Source organism: Martes martes (assembly GCF_963455335.1).
Source record: "Martes martes genome assembly, chromosome: 1".
NCBI lineage: Eukaryota > Metazoa > Chordata > Mammalia > Carnivora > Mustelidae > Martes > Martes martes.
This window is the reverse complement of record NC_137888.1, coordinates 173269125-173290076: the sequence shown is the minus strand read 5'-3', so window position 1 is coordinate 173290076 and position 20952 is coordinate 173269125. Positions and strand designations below refer to the sequence as shown.

Sequence of the window (20952 nt, the reverse complement as noted above, 5' to 3'; positions counted from 1 at the left end):
AAGGAGTAATGAATCCATTGTTCTTGAAATTTGTCTGGATTTGGAGTCAAGGTCAAAGTAGGATTTGCTGACCTGCTTCGCCTTATTGTTCTTTGCCACTCCTATGAATGCTTCCTTCAGTAATGCACATTTTTTTCGCCAACAGAGATCACTTTTATCTCCTCACACTTTCCACTCCCCACCACCATTTCTAAGATCTAACATTGCATACAATTATGTCCTCATTATGTGTGACACAACATATGATGACAGCAGCACTACTCTGTTCAGCAGGAAACAAAGAGTAGGAGAAGAGTTCACTTCTTATTTGGACTTTCTTTTACTTTCTGCCTTCAAACATATACCGGCTGTCTGCACAATTCTCTGTTCCTTCCTGTTTAAAATGCTCATGTAAGGGGGTTAAAAGAAGGAAGGTGGAAGCAAGGACAGATGAAAGAAACACCTTGTCCTTTAAGCAGGCATGTCTGTCTCCTCTGGTGTTCGTTTTGCCTCTGCTCTATTCAACCAAACAAGCAAATAGAATGAAGTAGATCCTTATTCAGCAAAAATGCTGTGTGTTGGCTAGAGTTACACATAGGCACTTGTGTGGGGCCTTTGAACATCCCTTGCTATTTATGTTATAAAGACTAACAACACTAAATTGTATTTTTAATGACAGTTTGACAGCTGTCCAGTCATCTTTTCTACAATCAATGATTACATTTTAAAGGAATACTCATATTCCAGAAAACCAGTTAAGAGTATTTTATTTGTTTCTGAATTACCTTGGGTTGTTGTCCATACATTTTATGAGTAATTTTGATCTACTGAGATGCTGCTGATCTTACAGTTTCTTGGCCAAAATGAATTTCAGTGATTGTGAGAAAGGCAGGAGGAGAAGACTCCCTGCCAGCAGGATAGAGTAGTGGACCCTGTGTGTGCCTTTCTTGGAATACTCTGGTGGCAGAATGAATAATATTTCTCTCCATTGGGCTTCCCCATTGATGCAAGTGCTGAGAAGGAGAAAATAAAATATAAACATGACTCTGGGAGCACACCCAACAAACCAGCTTTGCAGAAGAACTACCCCTTTCTTGTCCCTGGTGAAGTGGCTTTGGTCTACAATCCAAGAAGGCAACATGTTCCCACTGATCACACACACAGCACTGATGGTCTTGAATGGTGAAGGGCTTCACAGGATGCAGAGTAAAAAAATATAGTATGACAAAGCCACCTTGGTTTGCATCAGGATGCTTCTGTGCATGCGTAATGTAACAAACTATGTAGCTTCCAGATGTGACCCAGATGTAACTCCCGTCTAAACCCACAAGCTCATATTCTGAGCTCACACTCAAACCCCTGTGTTCCCCATTAGATGTCCTAGAGTTTACTTCCCGTATTTAGATTGTTGCCATTTAAGTGTTTCTGCCCAAGACCAGGTGTTAATAATCAAAAGCCTATTTGATGTGGTAGGAAGATTGACTGTGTACCACAGTCCTAGATTCTTGACTGTTGTGGCAGCCCTTCATACCTGCCATTAGGATCAAGAGCCTAAACAACCCTCAGATGGAACGTCTGGGAACTCACAACAATTACAATTAGAATTGAATCTGGTATTTTTAGTTTTCTAAGGCGAAATCATAGTATTGCGTTTTTGTCCTTTCCCAGCCGAGTTGAATCACTGAGTTTCCAAGAGATGAAAAATATTTCCAGCAGAACAGAAGTGCATTGACCCAAGGGGTTTGTGGAGACATGTGGCCTTTTACCCCATCCCACATGGTAGCTACAGAGTGATCTAGCACATAGAACAAAACTCTGCAGGGTTGTTTTTCTTCATTGGCATCCTTAATTGGTTTAGGGCTGAAAGTCATCTATGCTCAATTCATAACTTAAGGTGCTTGTTTTCAAACTATAAATTGTATAATAATGAACAGTGGTGCTGAGCTCTGGTAATGAAAATCTAGTAGGTCTGGCAGGAGCTCAAAAATCTGCCATTCATCAAGCACCACCAGGTCAGGTGATATTAATGCAGAAGGTTTCTAGACCACACTTTGAGGAATAAGTTTAAGCAGCATAGCTTGATTTTTTTATTTTATTTATTTATTTATTTATTTATTTATTTATTTATTTATTTTTGCTAAGTTCCTTTCTATGAAATATTTATCTTGAGATCCTACTGCTCTCTGATACGGCTCAGCCCTTTAATGCCTCCCCTTCCTTTGCTGGCTACATTTTAGGATTATTTATAGATGTCCTATTAAAAAAAGATCTACATTTAGCATTAGTGGACTTTTCCAAGCCATATCTACCCACTAGCTTGCTTCTTTATGCATGTTGTTTTTTGCTGACCTAACACTTGGAATGGAGATTATGCTATACACTTGCTCCACTGTACTTGATACATGGGCCTCTGCCTTGCTTCCTTGAGTACACCATCACCTGAGATTCAGTCATAGTTTTCTCCTCTCAGTCTCAGAAAAACTCAGGCTGCCCCCCTCCATTCCCATTTCTTTTCCCAGTCTGGCTTCTGGTAGCCTAACTGAGCAGCATTTTGCTTGCCCAGGAGAGAAGTTTGGGGACATATCAAAATGGGCCAAATTAAAAAAAAAAGAGTAAGATCGTTGATTTCCTAAAGCTACAGATAAAATAAGTGACACCTAACTGTAGAAAGGTGTTTTTTTACTGTATTTCTTAGAGGATTATTTTATTTTTAGGTAAAATCATTTTGTTTCTACTATAGATATAGTATATTTTTAGTCTGTGACTGGGAAAATACATTCAGGATTAAATAATCTCTTTTAATCTAAAATTCTACAGTTCTATGCATCTCTTTCAGTACTCTAAACATTTTAAGAGTAGCCTTGGCACTACATTTTGTTTCTGGAACATTAACAGGAGGAAGCAAGAAGAAATTGGCTGACAAGCATCGATTTTTGTCTCCCCCCAAAAATAGATTTTAAAAAGAAAAGAGTCAAATGGGGGAAGGAGTTTGAGAATCATTTGTTGAGAACAGTGTTTTCCAATAACTTTCAGTATTTGATGAACAAATGGGGAGAAAATTTAAGGGTAGTCTGATCCTTAACCTAAATAAATTTCTGGTCATGAAATCAAAACCCAAAGGTTTCTCAATCTTTGTTGAAACATGAAAGGGGGCTTTCCTAAGTTTAGGTGTCCTCTCTTCTTTTTACAAATGTATGATTTACTCAGAAACTAGTCCATGAGAATCTGTGATATGGAACTTTAGGGAATGCAGGTAGTTTTGTAGAAGTAGCCTAGTGACCAACTGGCAGGTAGTCTCCAAGCAGAGGAGAACCCAGGAAATCATGATGTACCAGTATTGGCATCTGCACTAAATCCCCAAGCCTGGGGCTGGAATCAATGATCTGGAATCTGAAAGACTATATCTGCGCTATTGGCAACCTGGCTCCTCTTTCTTTCTCTTAACATGATTTTCAAGAATTTCCAGGAGAACGAAAAATAATTGCCTGCTGCTCCCCTGAGAGATCCCTGATAATAATGCGAGTCCATTGTCCTAACTTCTCCAAGCTAAGCGAGTCCCTGACTTTTCTCCCTTTTAGGAATCCACAAGTTAAAACATCAATCTGAACATCCTGCCACTTAAATGAGGTTCATGCCTTATAAACAAAGGGATAGTGGTTACAGCAGGAATGCAATGTGTATCAAGTGAGAATAAATTTTCACTATAGGTCAGTGGATTATTGTGTCACCCTGAGGATACTTTTACTTTGTCACATCAGTAGCTCTTCTTTGTTACACAGAACCCTTGGGGAGTTCTCACAATTAGCTGCTGGCATTCAACTGTGAGTGTTCTGAGGAAATGTTGGTTTAGTTTCAACACGAATCCTGTACCTTGACAAATCCATCCATTTTCTTTGTGTGGGTTGGTTTTATCGTTTTCTGTTCCTGTCTGCTTGCGTCTCAGCTGTTAGTCCAAACATGTGCTAAAAAGTCTTTCTCTAAATGTTATCAAGAAAAGATATGTTGGTTTGACTTTGCCCAACAGAGAAAATTTCGAAACGTGTCTAAAGCCGGTGTTGGCTGATGTTCTGCTCTTAGGAAATGGAAAGCTAGGCATAAAAGGATCTGTGTTAGTAGTTTTGAAATTTTAGTGTGACTAAGAATCACCCAGATTCAACTAGGTTATAGGCAAATTTCTGGTCTCTGGATTTTTCTGGTGCAGTCAGTCTGGACTGCGATTTAGAAAAACAAGCTCTGTACTTGCTCAGTCCTTGCATAACATGATTACAATGCGGGCGGTCCACGGTCTAACTTTGAAACATATTGGCTTATTAAAACCTTGTCCTCTGTCATTCTCTGAGATGCTCCTTTACTTTGCTAGGCTGGAAATCATGGCTACCGCTCTGATTACATAGAGCTAGTTACTGTGACAGAGAAAAGGATGAACTTTATCTCCTAGACTTTACAAATGGCAAATGCAAAGTGTTTTATATGTACCTTCAAGACACTTGAAAGTCACTTTGTCACTACTACACAAAGATAGAACAAACTTACTGATACCTCCCTCCATGTTTCATCTCAGAATGTCATTCTGAGGACTGTGTTTCACCCAGCTACCTCAAGGTTTAAGAGAAACAAAGCAACCCTTTAACTTCTTTTTGTCAAAAATGTTCGTATTTATAGTAACTCTAGGCTAAAGTTTTTTAAGTTAGGTTATCTGTTTTCTACACCTGCATTGCTAAGCTTTCTAAAATCTCTCCCTCCATCTTTTTGAAACTAAACAGCTCATGTTTGAAATGCTATGGATTTCCTTAGATGAAAACTGAAATACCACTCCCTTTATGCTAATGTTAATTTACAGGCAGCAAGCTTGGTTAACCAAGAGAAAATAAAAACTTTGGATGAAATGTGTTATTTATAGTGAATGCAAAGCATCGTTATTATCAATTCTTGTTACAAAATACACAGAAAAAATGCCATTTTTGTTATTTAAATATGGCATGGATACATTGAGAAATAGTACAGATGTTAATCCACAGTCTCTCAGCTGCATCCTGGATAATCATTATTATGTTTTATTCTTACTTGGAATTACTAGTAATAGATTGTGTATTTCTGTATGAAATTCAAATCAGGGAACACCAATGAATTGAGATGATTGATATTACACACACACACACACACACACACACACACATAATTTTAGAATTGGGACAACAATAGAAATATTTCTCTCTTAGAGAAAAATCCAAGTGTGTAGCTATTAGTGATCTTGAGAAGGAACATTTGTTACCTAAATAGATATGCCAAAAATTCACATAATTCTTCAAATTTGAATTGAGCTAATCCTTGACCAGTGTTTAAATTTGTTTTGAAACTATCTATATAATTGTTGAAAATCTGAAATGTATATATCTGGATTTTGAAGTATCTGGTTTCAAACCATGAGTGTTAAAAAAAAAAAAAAAAGTACATGCTTAGGTATTTTTTCATTCTATGCTTTTCAGTTATTTGGCAGATCCTGTTTTCTTTTTTTTCTTTTTTGAGAGGTTTTTTTTTTTTTTTTTTTTTTTTTGATAGACAGAGATCACAAGTAGGCAGAGAGGCAGGCAGAGAGAGAGGGGGAAGCAGGCTCCCTGCTGAACAGAGAGCTCAATGCGGGGCTCCATCCCAGGACCCTGAAATCAGGACCTGAGCCAAAGGCAGAGGCTTAACCCACTGAGCCACTCAGATGCCCCACGATCCTGTTTTCTTTTGTTTTAAGTCTCATTAATGAGAGATTTTATACATGGAGTATGGAGAGAGGATGGTGGTAACAATATCATTCATGTCATCTTTGAATGCATATTTTACATGTATGTGCATATAAGTTCATGGGCAAAAATCAGGGATTCTTTTCCATTCTTAACTGGTATAGAACCACTGACCAAGTCCAATCCTGTTATTTTGGAGATGAGAAAATTGAGGGCTAGAGAGACTAAGTGATGGAGAGTTAGGTCACGGATTTAGTAGTTGACCCAAGGCATTGAATCTCAGTTCATGGTTTGTCTGAATTCATATCCTGCTTTTTCTTACTACGAGGTCATTGGCTGTCCTTACTCCTCTATAATAAAATAGAATTCTGTTTTGTCATCTTGTCTCCTTACATTTTATCTATCTCAAGCTCAACATATGGATTTTTTTTAAGCCTGGTTTATAAACCTTCTAAGAAATTACCTTACTTCCTGTCCTCCACCAAGATTTCCAAGCCAGCTTTATTCTTTTTCCTCAGTCCTGATACATCTGTATGAATTTACTCTCATCTTATCACCTATCAACAAAGGCTGGTTGTAAAGTTTTTCCAGGATAGCAGTTGCAATTCACACTCTTCAAAATAATCACGCCTAAGTGGAGAGTGGATTGTCAGCTCCAGGGTGATATTCAGTATCATAGCCACTGGCCCTTCTATCTGGAAATTCATCAGGCAATGCCTAAGTCAATTGATTGAATACATTAAAAAGTGAAAAAAAAAATTACACACAAATAGGACAAATCTTTAGTAATGATCTTCTGTGTATAAGCTGCTGTACTTGGTATCAGAACATACCAAAATGTGTACATCATGCTCTCAAGGAGCTTATAGTGCAAAACAGGACAAAACAAGGTACCCATACACCTGATAGAAAAAGAAAAGTAGCTACAGGGAGATATAATTGAAGAATCATGTGGTTAAATGAAAAAGATAAAGGTCTACAGAAGCTTTCTAGGATAAAAAAAATGAACTTGAACTAGATTTTGAAGAATGAAAATCACTTTCATGGGTATGGGTGGTGAGATGCATTTTGACTAATCTTTATTATGTGTGTATCTAGAAACACGTACTCTCTACTGCTCTATACTGGTTTGTAGATTATTCCAGTCTTTAAACTTTATAGCTGTTTTGTAATAAAGTAAGTTTCATACATTTAGTCAGTGTTAATTGAGGGAAAGTATTCAGAAACTCATACATCATTGTATACTCATGTATTACTGAGCTAGCTATAGATTCATTTGAGTGTTACTGAATTTGCATGCTGAGTCACATATGGTTCCAGCTGTATGATATTTACACAAACATCCCCAGGTATGGATCCCTAGTAGGTTGGGAAATAAAAGACAAAAACAAGTTGGTCATTTACCAGATAATTTGAGAATCATGACTCTAGGTTGTTCTTTACTTACATAGACAATTTAAGAAACTTTTATACATATTTTAGCAGTACAGAGATGTTTCTCTTTATTAATGTATGTATGAGATCATCATTGCTTGCTTCCATTTCTATTACCCCCTTACAGAGCAGAGAAATGTTTAACTTTGTGACATTAGAAAGTCTTCCAGGATAATAGACAGCAGCACAAAAGAACTATAGAAAGCACAAAAGGTAAACAAAGTAAAAGGCTAAGCAAAAGGCAGATAGAATAAAAAGTAAGAGGAGAGGAAAGGGAAGGTCAAGCATTCTGGAAGTTGTTAGGAAAAATAAATTGTCAGTATGAAATAGGAGAGTCTGTGTCTCCACTTCGTTATAATCTACAAAGGATTAGTCTTCAGTGGGAAATTTCATCTAAAAGGCTGAAACTAAATCTGTTGTGTTATTATTATTTTTTTGTTATTTTACTGCTCTTATTTTCATTTTGTAATTGTTTCCTGTTATTGTTTGTATTTGGAAGATATTCTTCATTTTGGGGCACTTGCCCCTCTCATTTCAGATGACTACACACTGCATGGCCCTGTTTTTATTCAGGAACCAAGTCATGTGATGTTCCCTTTGAATTCTGAGGAGAAAAAAGTGAAGCTCAACTGTGAAGTTAAAGGGAATCCAAAACCACATATCAGGTTCGTTAATTTAAATCATGTGTTTCCGTGCGTACGAGTTCTATTATTAAAATCGAAAGTACTTATAGAGCACTAATTACTTAAAGTGCTTTTAGACAGGCATCATAGAATACCCTGAGACACTAAAGAGATCATTGTGTTCATGAAACGTTTAGTGCCCAACTTCTGTTTCTGGCTATACTGGGAATTAAATATCCTATCTGACACCCTCACTGAAAGCCTAAATATTTCTTAACATATTTTTTAAAAACACTTTTAACACCTGCATCAACAAACTGATATTAAAGTAAGAAGTACTCAGAAGTTAAAAAATAAATAAATAAATAAATAAATAAGTGGGTTTGGAACCCAGAGAAGAAAACTAACCCCTAGAAGCAGGTTTTACCTTGAACTATGTGGACTAGAACTTTGGATTTTGCAGCTGTATACAGTGATTATAAGATAAAGCCTAGAATCGACCAAGAACAAGGGGAGAATCTAACATTAGCATACCTCCTAGAATAGACCTGGGACCTAAAGGCTACGTACTTAGAGTGCATGTAACAAGAAATAAGCTTGCCTCCCCAAAGAACTGTAAAGCAAAAATAATTGCCTGTTTCAAACTTTAGTGCTAAGTGGTCTTAATAGAAGATGAGACACAGCTGAAAGGAGAATTAGTAAATTGCAAGGTATATCTGAAGAAATCATCCAAAGGCATCAGAACTGGATGAAGAGAAGTAAAGGGAGAGAGAGAGAAAGAAGGAGGAGGGAAAGAGAGAGAGATACAGAGAATGGGAAAACCACCAAAAAAAAAAAAAAAAGAGAGAGAGAGAAAGAGGTTAATAGAAAATGTTTGTATATGTTTAATCAGAGTTCCATAAGGAAAGGCAAGGGAGAATGAGGCAGAGACAATATTTTATGAGAAGGCTAAGAATTTGCCAAAGCCAAATAAAAATTCCATGCTATAAGAGTGCTGGTTCAGTCAGTGGAACATGCAATATTTTATTCTCAGGGTTGTGAGTTCCAGCCTCATGTTGGGTCTACATACAGATTACCTAAAAATAATTTTTTTTTTAAAGTTAAAAAAAAAAATTCCAAGCTATATATTTAGGTAACCAAATGAATTTCAAGGAGTAAAAATAAAAATAAAGCCTCATCTAGAATTATTATAGTGAAATAGCAGAACACCCAAGTTGAAGATACAATCATAAAAATAGTTAAGCTTATAAAATAGATAACCTTCAAATAGAAGGCAGATTAGCAGCTGACTTTTCAATAGTAACAAATCAAGACGGATGACAGAGTCTTCCAAATGCTGAGAGAGATTAACTGTCAAATTTCTACATAGCAGAAATATTTTTTTAAAAGGAGAACAAAATAAATGTGTTCTCAGACATTTAGAAACTAAAGTTAGACTCCAGCAAGGGCACCTGGGTAGCTCAGTTAAGTGTCTGCCTTTAGCTCTGGTTGTGATCCCAGGTTCTAGGATCAAGTCCCACATCAGGCTCTTGCTAGGGTCGTGAAATCAAGCCCCACATGGGGCTCCCTCCTCAGCGGAGAGCCTGTTTCTCCCTCTGCCTGCTCCTTTTCTTTCTCTCTTACTCTCTTTCAAATGAATAAAGTCTTTTTATAAAGAAATAAAGTTTGACTTCAACAGACATATTCACTAAAGAAAATTCTAGAAGATATAACTGAAACAAAATAAAATGGTCCCAGGTAGAGTATCTGAGATAAAAGAACCAATGGTAGTAACGCAAGTGGTAAATGTTAACATTTCCACATTAAAACCAATTGCAATTACACTGAACAATAAAAATAATAACAATATACTGTCTTGTGGAGATAAAAATTAAAAACCATGATAATAGAAATAAATTTTAAAAAGATATACTGCACAATGGATTTACACACATGGTTAAAAAAAGTGAAATAAAATTTGACCCCTGCCTAACTACGTACACAAAGACCAATTTCAGGTGACTGGAAGACCTGCATGGGACATACATGCTTTTAAAAGAAGATAGGCATACATATCTATGACTTTGAAGGGAAGGAAATATTTCTCAAATATGACAGAAAAAGCACAAATCATAAAAGAAAATATTTAACTTCATTAACGTTGAGAACTTCTGTTCAACAGAAATACTGAGATGAGTAAAATTTCAAGCTTCCAACTGGAAGAAGATATTTTTAATACATGTCATTGGCAAAGAAATAATATCCAAAAATATTTTTAAATCCCCACAAATCAAAAAGTAAAAACTGTTTTTTTAGTAACCTAGTAGAAACATTACTGAAAGACTTGATTAGGTACTTCTAAGAAAAGAAATATCACACATCCATGAAATAGATAGAAAGATTGTCAGTGCCATTAACAGAAACATACAAATTAAAACTGAAATGTCACATTCTTGATGCCTACCAGATTAGCAAAAATTTAGAAAACTAAATTCAACATAATATAAATAAATATAACCTAGTATGTTTGTACAAGGTAACCCCATGCAGTAGTGAAAATGATGAATTACAGCTACAGTATGATGGATCCCAGGAACATAATTTTCAGCAAACAAAGCAAGTCACAAAAGAATGGTATAATTCCATATTTATAAAATTCAAGAGCAGGTAAGATAGAGCAGTTGTTTAAGGATACCAACGTACTTGATAAAATCATAAAATCAAGGGAAAGAAAAAGACAAAATTAGAGGTTATGATTAACTATTGAGAAAGGGAATCAGTAGAATCAGAATGGAAATGGAGACTTTAAAATATTACTTTCTTGAGAAACAGATCTTTATCGTCTTGTGACACTTTATAATGTTGGGGAGGATGAAGTTTTCTTCTGTCTGAGATTCCTCTAGCTGCACTAAGAATTAAATTTACACAAGGCAGATTAACAGAAGAAAATCAAATTCAAATTCATATGTATGAGGAATCTACACAGACATGAAATTCCAAAGATAGGCAAAAATGTGGTGTATATGTCATTCTGAACTAAGGAGAAGGGCGGGGTCAGGGTCTTGGAACTTCAGAGGGAAAGAGTGAAATTCACAGCAAGATAAAAAAGTAAATTTTTGGTTAATAAATGTTTGTTGGGCCACATGACTTCATATATCTTATAAGTATGATTTTGCCTCTGTTCACATTTAATGATAAAACTTTAAGCTAATGATCCATATATAATAGTGTTTAGAAACCAAAATAATAGATAACATACGTCATAGTTTTGGGGAGGAAGAGATTGGATCATTAAGGATCCACAGAAGTGGGGTATTAACTGAGATATTTAGTTTGCAATTTGGCAGAAGATAAAGGACATCTTATATAAGTTAAAGGATTGGAGTATTAGTGTAGTAGAAATTATTTTATAATTTAATTTGTGTGCCCATTCATTCATTCATCAACTATATCATCATTCATTACACCACCCAGTGTCTTTCAAATTCTGAGTTATGGGTGCATGGAACTGGCTCAGCAATTACCTGGGATAAGTAATTGTAGAGCTTCTACCCAAGAGTTCACCATAGCAGCTCTCCTTGAATTGGGATATGGATTAGGATTCTGAAAATATGTGGTCCAGGAAAGGTATTTAAATCACTATATTAAGCTACTGTATTAAACCACTATATTACGGGACACCACCCTAGGTCCGAGAAGTGGTGAAGGTCGCTGCAGAGCTATTCAGAGAGTATTGTGCTATCCTTGCTCTGAAGGATGTCCATGTTCTAAGGCATCCTGGAGGAAAGTCTACTTCAGGATGCAAGGGGAAAGTACAGGGAAAGTTGCATAGAAAAGGAGATATTTAACTGAATCTGGAGGGCAAATAACATTTTGCTATATGGATATTTTGCCAAAGGAAGTGCGTTACTGAAAGGGAAAAAAAAAACAACAACAACACTCTGATGGGTATATAATTTATCATTCAAACCAGGACAGTTCTGAGAGTAAAAGGCCACTGTTAATAATTATTCTAGGGCAGCAGGTGTAAAACCAGCACTGTCCTGGGCAAACCAGAATGTGCACTTATTCTCCCCAGACAGAATATGTTGAATTCAAGGTTAAATCAGATATTTTAAGATGTGTTATATAGTAAAAAATAAATGCGAGAGGCAAAGGTTTCTAAATACATAAAGGATGAGTTAAATGGGCCTATTTTTTAGCACAGAGCCAAGTGTAAGTTCAGATGTTAGCCATAAATGAAAACAAATTTTGCAGCAGAATTTGGCAAGTTGCTGCTCCGTTTTTACCCCAAACTGTGACCTTTAATTAACATTGCTTTTGTAACATTGTGTTTCAAGATACAGGGGCCTGCTTTGTTATTTAAAACAAGCAGTGGAACAGGAACCTATTATGTTTTTAAAGATTGCCAGGAAAAGCTGAGAAGAAAACTTTTAATCAAATGCACCAGCAATTGGTTGCAGAGTACTGTGTTTTCCTTTATACCTTTGGCAGTTTCTCTGTAACATAATAGCCAGTTGCTACCTGGGAGCTAAAAACTCCCTCTTGTTGAAGGAAAGAGCAAGGGATAGAATGGAGAGATCAGGTATTTTCAAACATCTGTCTGGCTATACTTTTTCAGTGCTCAGGCTGACTTTGAGGGGGACAAACAGGGAGGAGAAATTCAAGGTGAACTCTCCATGGGGATTTTCAGCATTAGGTTTTTCCGCAAACACCACAACTGACCTCTCTTCTTTGTGTTTATTCCCTCAACTGAGCCTTCTCTTTTCTTTGTTTCCTGCCCCTCAACTTTGAAAGGATTGACCTAGACCCAGAAAAATTTTAGAACTGTTGACTTTTGCCGACTTTCCTTGTATTAAAGTTTCTTAAGGACTTGTGACATTACTTATTGCACTCAGCTTCCCTTTCCAGACAGATGGGGCATTCAAGTACTTGGCTGGAGTACTTCTACTGTGAAGTTTCTGTTCAACTTAGTTTATAAACAACAAATTCCAAGTCACAAAGGTCTTGCCCCTTCTTCCAGGTCGAAGTTGAGACCGTGAACAAAGAAAGAGGGTTTTATTGCAACAAATTCCACAGATAGCTTCCCAGCAAAGTCTGGAAAATTATATCTCCCAGCACTTTATAGTGTCAGCTTTTAGTTGGGCTCAACCTGACTCTCTGGAAAGAGTTGAGTTATGGTTCCCGAAGTGGTTCAGAAATCAGCTTATGGGACTCACTGATTTCTCCTGACCCTAGGGAAAATCTCTCTTTGTTCCACATGGGCATTGTTTCTATTGCCAGTACTTAAAAGATGACTCAAACATTGAAAATAAACTGATTTTTCAAAGAGTGTTCCAGTATGGGATAAGGTAAGGAATTCAGTGCAATCCACATTCAGTGGGAATGAACATTGACTGCATTGCAATAAAACTGGTTATAGTGCTTTGCAATCTAGTCTCAACTGCATTTCACAGCAAGCACTTTATTTTCTAAATAATCTCTTTTCCTTTGCTATTTGTATGTAAAAGCAGGCAATAAAGTAGATTAAAGGACTTTCTGCAGAGCATTTAGGTTGAGATGACTAGTGTAGACAAACCTACAGAGGTGTTCTCATTATCCCCACAACCACTTTTCTAAAAAGGCTCACATGGTCCATTTCTAAATTCCACATTCTGCTTGCAGCTCACATTATATTGCAATTTCCTCTTTGAGTTCTTAGATTTGTCATATTAAATTGCTCGACTATCATTTGAAGTGAGAGTTATAGCCAAGACGTGATCAGCTGACTCAAAAAAAAAAAATGTCTAGGGCAGGCAGTCATTTTTAAAGATTCATGTGCATATAGACCTGCTAAAATATAACCCGGCTTTCTCTTTTTATTGCTTATTACTTTCATGCCTGTGTCAGAACACAGAGAGAATTACTGTCAAGCTTAAAAACAATGTCTGTTTCTAGTACCCATCTTCTTATAAACAAACACATAAAGAGCTATGTCCCATTTTGTGATTTTGACCTAGCTTTCCTGCCCCTCATGTTTCTAAATTTTTATATTTCAAAGACATAGATGTGAACAAACATACACCACCATGCTGTGAGGGGCTAGAATGCTTCATAAACTGTGCATGCTCAAAGCTAAAATATACAGCAGAGAAGTAAAATATGTAGTCAGGTTCCACAGACATTTATTGAGCACAAGGAAAGTGTCAAGGTCTAGATTGCTAAAGGGACAATGCAAAAGAGATCTAGGAAAATTATCTACAGTAAAGGCAGAATTGCTACGTAATAGAGCAGAGAGACTCCTGTAGGAGATTGTGGAAAACTTTGATTAATTTTGACTAGGAATATAGAAAACGACTTCATTGGAAGAGGTGTGATTTAAAATTGACCTTGAAGCGTGGAAGAGATCTTGGCAGAAAGAAAAGAATCCTCCTTAAACTTCTGTTTTGTGGATACCAGATATCCAAAATCTTGAAACAAACTGCCTTGCATTTTTTCATTTAAATCCTTTTACATATATACAGCAGCCATAATACTCCAGAATGTTATGAGAGGATGCACAATGAGCGTGTATGTACAAATATACATTTTTAATGGGTTTTGTTTGTTTTTTACTGATTGAAGGAGATAAAAATGGAAGTCTCTCATTCTTTAGTCTTATTATTGTTTCTTACCAATTCCCTTTGTGCTTCAGTGTTTACTTATTTTTTTGGTCTCCCAATGTAAATGCTACTGTGAGACTGTTGATATTTCAGAAGTTTCAACTATGATATTTTCATTACCTGGTATTTGTGTAGAATTTGGGAGGGAAGGGGAGAAAAAAATAAGATACATAGTCACTGAATTATATTAGCTTAAAAGTTCCTAAGTATTCAAAGGAAGGCAATTTGGTTAAAATAAGCTCTTTTTTAGAATGTTATTGGCTGCAAAAAAAAAAAAAAAAGAAAGAAAGAAAGAAAGAGGAAGAAGAAGAAGAAGAAAGAAAAAAGAGAAAGAAGTAGATCCTGTTAGTAAAGCTTTGCTGTTTAAATGTGTGAGTCCCAGTAAAATTTATTTATAGAGCCAAACACTAGAGCCAAATACAATAGATGATTCAAGGAAACAAAGAGAAGAACAACAAAACTCTCTTTGCCTCTGTTACCTAATTACCTGATCTCAGTTTACTGGGATGGTTGATTGATGTTTGAGTGCCATTAGCTAAGAAGATCCTCAAAGTGATCCATGGTTAAGACTAGTTTGGTCCCTAAGACAGCTCTAGATCAATAGAGTTCCTTTGCTTTGCAGTCAGCCATTTCAGTCATATTAGGACCAAATCAAAGCAACTCTGCTGCAATTTCATCAAATACTAAGCAATCTACCTGAAAGTGGTGTATTCTGTCATCTGTATAGACCCATTTAAAGAATAACTACAAACTTGGAGAAGGGGGGCAAAAAAAAAAGATTAACTTCAAACTAGAAAAAGGACTTTGGTTGAGAAACCCTATTTGTAGAAAGTTGTACAAGATGCAATGGGGATTTAAAAAAAAAAATGTGAAGTGTGTGTAGTATCAGATTAGCCACAAAAGGAGGTATTAAAATTTTAATATCATTGTTCACTGTAACAGACATGCCCTTTCCATGGCAGTTGTCAACCATTGCTGAATAGAGCATTTCTTTCTTTCTTTCTTTTTTTTTTTTTTGCCATGGTTGAGAAAATCACAGATGATATTTCCTGCTGTTTATAGTTTTTATATATTTTATGTAATTCAGAAATATTGATTAATATTACAAGGCTTTACCTACCGGCGTTTCTATACTATAGGTGGAAATTAAATGGAACAGATGTTGACATTGGTGTGGATTTCCGCTACAGTGTTGTTGAAGGCAGCTTGTTGATCAATAACCCCAATAAAACCCAAGATACTGGGACGTACCAGTGCATAGCAACAAACTCATTTGGAACAATTGTTAGCAGAGAAGCAAAGCTTCAGTTTGCCTGTAAGTAGCAATTACGTCATGCTGCAAATGTAACTTTGAGTTTTGGTACCATTAAGCCTTTAAAACAGTTTCTTTTTAAAAATCAAGCAGATTTTAATTTGTTATGTGATCTTCACCTTTTTTTCGTATTTGGGAAATATCTTGTTAATAGGATAAATTGTAAATCTAACTGGAAAGATGTATTCTGCTTTTAAAAGGTTGAAGACAGTTTGATTATGTGATAGTTTGTTATGAGACTCTCTGTACATGTATAAATTCACACGCACTCAAATTTATACACAAATTTACATAGCCAGAAATTACACAAATAAACCCACACACATTATAGAGTGTGTATAAGCAAGCAATTGAACTGCCAGTAATAGTGAATTTGAGAAGTATTTAACCATAAAGCTCAGAGTTTCAAAAAAAAAGTTGGTCGTCTATTAATCCTATAATTCTCCAGTTTTTTTCTTATTTTATAGATTGGGAAAATTTTTAAAACCACTACATTAACAACAAAAAGTAGAGACAAAGTGTTAGCTTCTACATTATACCTTTTATACTTCCAGTTTAGAACATTTAAAAAATAAATCACTATATCTTAAGACCATCATCTAATAAAAGTTCATGAACATATCAAAGAAAGTGGAATTTAGAAATAGCAAGTTGAAAATTAAATCCACAGGCAAGAACAGTGAGTACACATTTGAGTATGGATGCCTTTGAGCATTGATGTTCAGCTACATTTTTAAGGGTTTTTGTATTTGCATATGATTATATATTTCCTTGTGTAAAATCCCAACTCATACAGCAGTGCATTAATGTCAAAGGTTTCATAATTACAAAGTCTGTTGGCAGTAACACTGTAGAATATTCTCATTAACAAAATCCTCTCTGGGAACTCAACATCAAATATATCTAATATCCAGTGCTTAATCTATTATTGCCATCAGGTGGCATTTTTACTAGTTGAGAAATGAGGTTTCTGAGTATTAGGTATATATAGGATTCCAAGATCATTTTGTTTGTGAATATTTCCTAATAGAATCTTCCAAATATTCTTAGATATGCAGAATAATAGAAGGATAATATGTCCAATTGAGTGCTATAGAACCAAACTATTTCTCTTGGTTTAATGCAAGTTTGATACCTTTACCTATTTTTTAGGACTGACAAGTGAATTTTGTTGAGTTCATTTTGAAAAATAATTATAGACTCTTTGATTCTCAGAGTAGGGTGGTTTCTGCATTCAGTGAGATTACTTCTTTGATTTTTGGAATTCATAGAAGAAATTTTTAAGATCGCAATAGTAACAACAAAAAATAAAGGTTGCCATAGCATTACCAAGCCTATCTTCCTAATTTATGACATTTTGAGAAACAAATTACCAACTGTCAAGACTATCCTTTTGTAAGAGTCCAGGCATTTCTACTACCAAAACTATCCAAAAGACAGAATATCATATTCGAGGGTTGTCATTTAATTAAATTATATTAGCCTAAGGAAAAGTTCTAACACTCATTTTGTGGCTGAGTTGGCCTGAGGACCAGTGTTTGGAGCCCACCTTGCTTATCCCACTTAATGGGTAATATAGGCATCCTGGCACCTTAAGAATCCGTGGCTGATAGTTGTTCAGCCTTGAAAAATCTAAAAACAGAGAGCTCACCTATTCATCACAAAGCATTCTGACCCATGGTAGACCGCTCTAGTTTTTCAAAACTATAAAAACAAACCCAATATCATGTTCTTAAAATTGAGCTAATATCTGAATTTCCGTCATTCTAACTCCCAAGGCTTGCTCTAGGATTCTGGTTAGCCTTCAAATATGTGAAAACATGATCATGTTTAATTGTTGTCTTCTCCAAGTAGTAAATCTACAACCATCTTCTTCATGACACACACATTTATGTTAATTTATCTATTAAATTGTTAATATCAAATGCACCCAATTATCAAAATGCACCCAATTCTATGCATGTGCCCTGACCTTTGCAGAGGACAATTGGAAAAGCAGTAGCCCACAATGTGAACTTCTTTTTCGGTGAATGCAGCTGACATTGATATTCATCTTATTTTAAAGCCCCCGTCTCACATCGTAACCTTATTTTGAACATACAGTCCTATAAAATCTGAGGATTGATTTTTTATGAATGTCTATTAATCCCAAGCTACCCAACCATGTTATTTTATTAACCTAAATTCAGCATATTATATTTACCCCTATTAAATTCACCTTCTGAGTGGTGACCCTTTGTTCCCTCACAGTTGAAATTGTTTTATATCTTTTTTTTTAATCTGACATATTGATTGTCCTCCTACTTTAATGTCAGCAGAAAATTTGATAAGCATGTGTACATTCAAATAATTGATACAACATGTTGACCAGGGCAGGGCAGCGTGCCAACACAGAACTTCCACTGAGACAAGATGAGACTGAACTTTTAAATCAATATTCTTTGCATATTCTTGTTCAGTTAGCTACACATTTTCCCACACATACTGTAGTTGGACCCCAGTTTCTCCTATGTATTCTGAAAGTAGTGAGAATGTTTGCCAAATGACTTGGTGAAATCAGGATGTATTTTTTCCTCCACACCCCTCCTACCTGGTCTCTATGCAACTTCTCTACATCTTCTTTAACCATTTGTCATAAAGCAGGCAGATTAATCTTTTAAACATGTAAATGAGATCATTCCACTTTGCTGTTTTATGCGTTCTACTGCACTTAGAATAAATCTCAAATTCATTACCATGGGCTCACTTTAATTTCTTGAAAATGAGAATCTCTCTTTTGCACTGGAGCCTTGATACTTTCATTCCCTCTGCTTTACATGCTTTTCTCATGATACTTCACATGCTCACTTTTCATGATCCTTCCTTCTAAATTTAGGTAGAGCTCCTTCCTAAGAGAAAGTTTTCACATCACCCTGTCTAACCTAAGAAGGGATTCCCATCATTTCTGTTTTTCTCTTCTGCTTACCTTCTTCCAGCCTTCTACTTCTATATAACATCCTCTGTTTCATTCATTAGGACTTAATACAACCTAGCATGATTTTGTATATTTATTTTCCCTCATTGTTTAATCACTACGATATAGTCTAAGTTCCAAGAGAATTGAGACTATCTTGTCTGCAAAGTCTAGGAGACTTTATATGTATGAATAAAGGATTTCCTTAATTTGTTTCCTCTTTAGTGACACAAAAAAGAAAATATGTGTGTAAAATTATTTTGGGGTTGATGTATTTTTATCAACTCATACCCTTTATATTTTAGTCATTTTCTAGAATCCAGCCTAATTGATCATAACTCTGTAGTTTCTAGACTTTTTTCTTCCTATCCTTTTAACATAAATTTTATAAAAAGATGATGCCTTTATTCAAAAACCTATTTAAATAGTTTAGAATAAAATACTTTTCTTCAGTGATGTAAGGGGAAGCATGACAATGGCATCTCCTGAATGTTACTAATTGCTTTCACCCCAAACATTTTCATAATGAGTGAGGGGAAAAAATATTGTCTTTTGACCATACTTACTGTACCATAATGTGCAAGTAAAAATACTTCTTCATTTTTAATCATATGATTTTATGGCTGAAACAGAATTTAAAATATTCCTGGCCTATATCATTTTAAAAATGCAAATTAAGATTAGAGTAACTGAATTACTCATGGTTATTTACACAGCGAATAAGTGACAGCCAAGGAAAACCAGTCTCTGCTCCTAGTTCAGTGCACCCTTGATAAGAACATGACTTCATCTTTATCTAATGTGTCATAGCTTCAAGTCTCATTTTTATACTTTATATAAATTTATCTATATGACAGTCTTATAACCTATACATTGTTTATGGACGATTTTTAAATCTTATAATGCTGCTATGTAGACATAATTTGATAGTCTCTTGTATTTAGCATTTTTAAAGAATAAATTAATTCACATAAACAAAAAGTCTCGTTAATGGAGATGATCCCTTTAAGAACCTACTCCTCGGGGCGCCTGGGTGGCTCAGTGGGTTAAAGCCTCTGCCTTCGGCTCAGGTCATGATCCCAGGGTCCTGGGATCGAGCCCCACATCGGGCTCTCTGCTCAGCAGGGAGCCTGCTTCCCCCTCTCTCTCTGCCTGCTTCTCTGCCTACTTGTGAACTGTCTGTCAAATAAATAAATAAAATCTTAAAAAAAAAAAAAAGAACCTACTCCTCCCCACCATTTTTTTCATTCAATATCGTTAGGCTGAAAATCCTTCCTTATTAAAAAGGCATAGCATAATTTAAGTCACTCTTGATGAGATGGGGACATTTTCATGAGCATACATTATTGTAATGCAATTTGGATCACATTTTGTTTTTCAGTTCCCCTGCAATATTAAGCCATTAGCATTCATTTTTCTTGCTGTCACAAGACTACCAATACCCCTTTCACTATTTACTCCTTCTATTACATCAAGGGCTACAAAACCTCATTGATTAATTTGCCAGGGTTGGGACACCTGCATGGCTCAGTCAGTTAAGTGTCAGACTCTCGATTTCAGCCCAGGTCATGATGTCAGGGTTGTGGGATCAAGTCCCACATCAAGTATCTACTTGGAATCCTCTCTCTTCCTCTCCCTCCTCCTCTACCTTCTCCCCACTCATGTGCACCTGCACACTCTCTATCTCTCTCAAATAAATGAATACTACCTTTGAAAAAAAAATTTTTTATAGGAGTCTACCCAGTACCCAGACCTTAGTAAACTTGCAATAATAGTTGTTAAACAAGTGAAGACATAGTAAGAGTGGATGTTAAACTCATCAGGCCATATTTGGGTCATGATTTGAACCACTGAGTTCAAAGACTTTCTGATGATCCTTTGAGAGTGTTTTGGAAGTGGGTGCAAGCATTTCCACCCTGAGGTGGAAGATATTATGTGGAAGACAACTGACATGTTATTCCAGATAAGGGTATATGTTGGGGCAGGAGGCTTAGCCTAAAAAAAAATTGTTCATGTATGGAATATGTCAAACATGTCATCCGACTCCTGAAAACTTGGCCTCAGAGTATACTTAGCTTTTCAGTGCAATGTTTTAGGAATAGCCTTGCTTTAATCTCCCCTCCATCCAAGGGAAAAAGCAAGTTGAATGATCTTTCATTCTTACATAGGCAGCTGAATCGGAAGATAAGGCAGGAATGGAGGGAATTTCAGTTCATTATTTCCACCGCTTAATGGTGGGGCTATTTCAAGAGCCTTTGTCTACTCAGCATGAAGGGCTACAGCCTCAACATTCTAGCCG

General features: G+C 35.9%; 1 protein-coding gene across 5 annotated transcripts in view; it reads left to right on the top strand.

Annotated features, from left to right (window-relative positions):
* CNTN4 (contactin 4) overlaps positions 1–20952 on the top strand; it is a gene marked incomplete at both ends in the record, with an annotated part of 476925 nt that overhangs the window by 170448 nt on the left and 285525 nt on the right. For 4 of the 5 annotated variants that reach the window (XM_080826267.1, XM_080826265.1, XM_080826266.1 and 1 more), the window contains 2 exons: positions 7684–7810; positions 15528–15703. In XM_080826267.1, the coding sequence (XP_080682393.1) occupies positions 7684–7810; positions 15528–15703 (303 nt within the window). Of the gene's footprint in view, positions 1–7683; positions 7838–15527; positions 15704–20952 lie in introns of all 5 variants that reach the window. The other variant, XM_080826263.1, reaches the window with a different exon arrangement.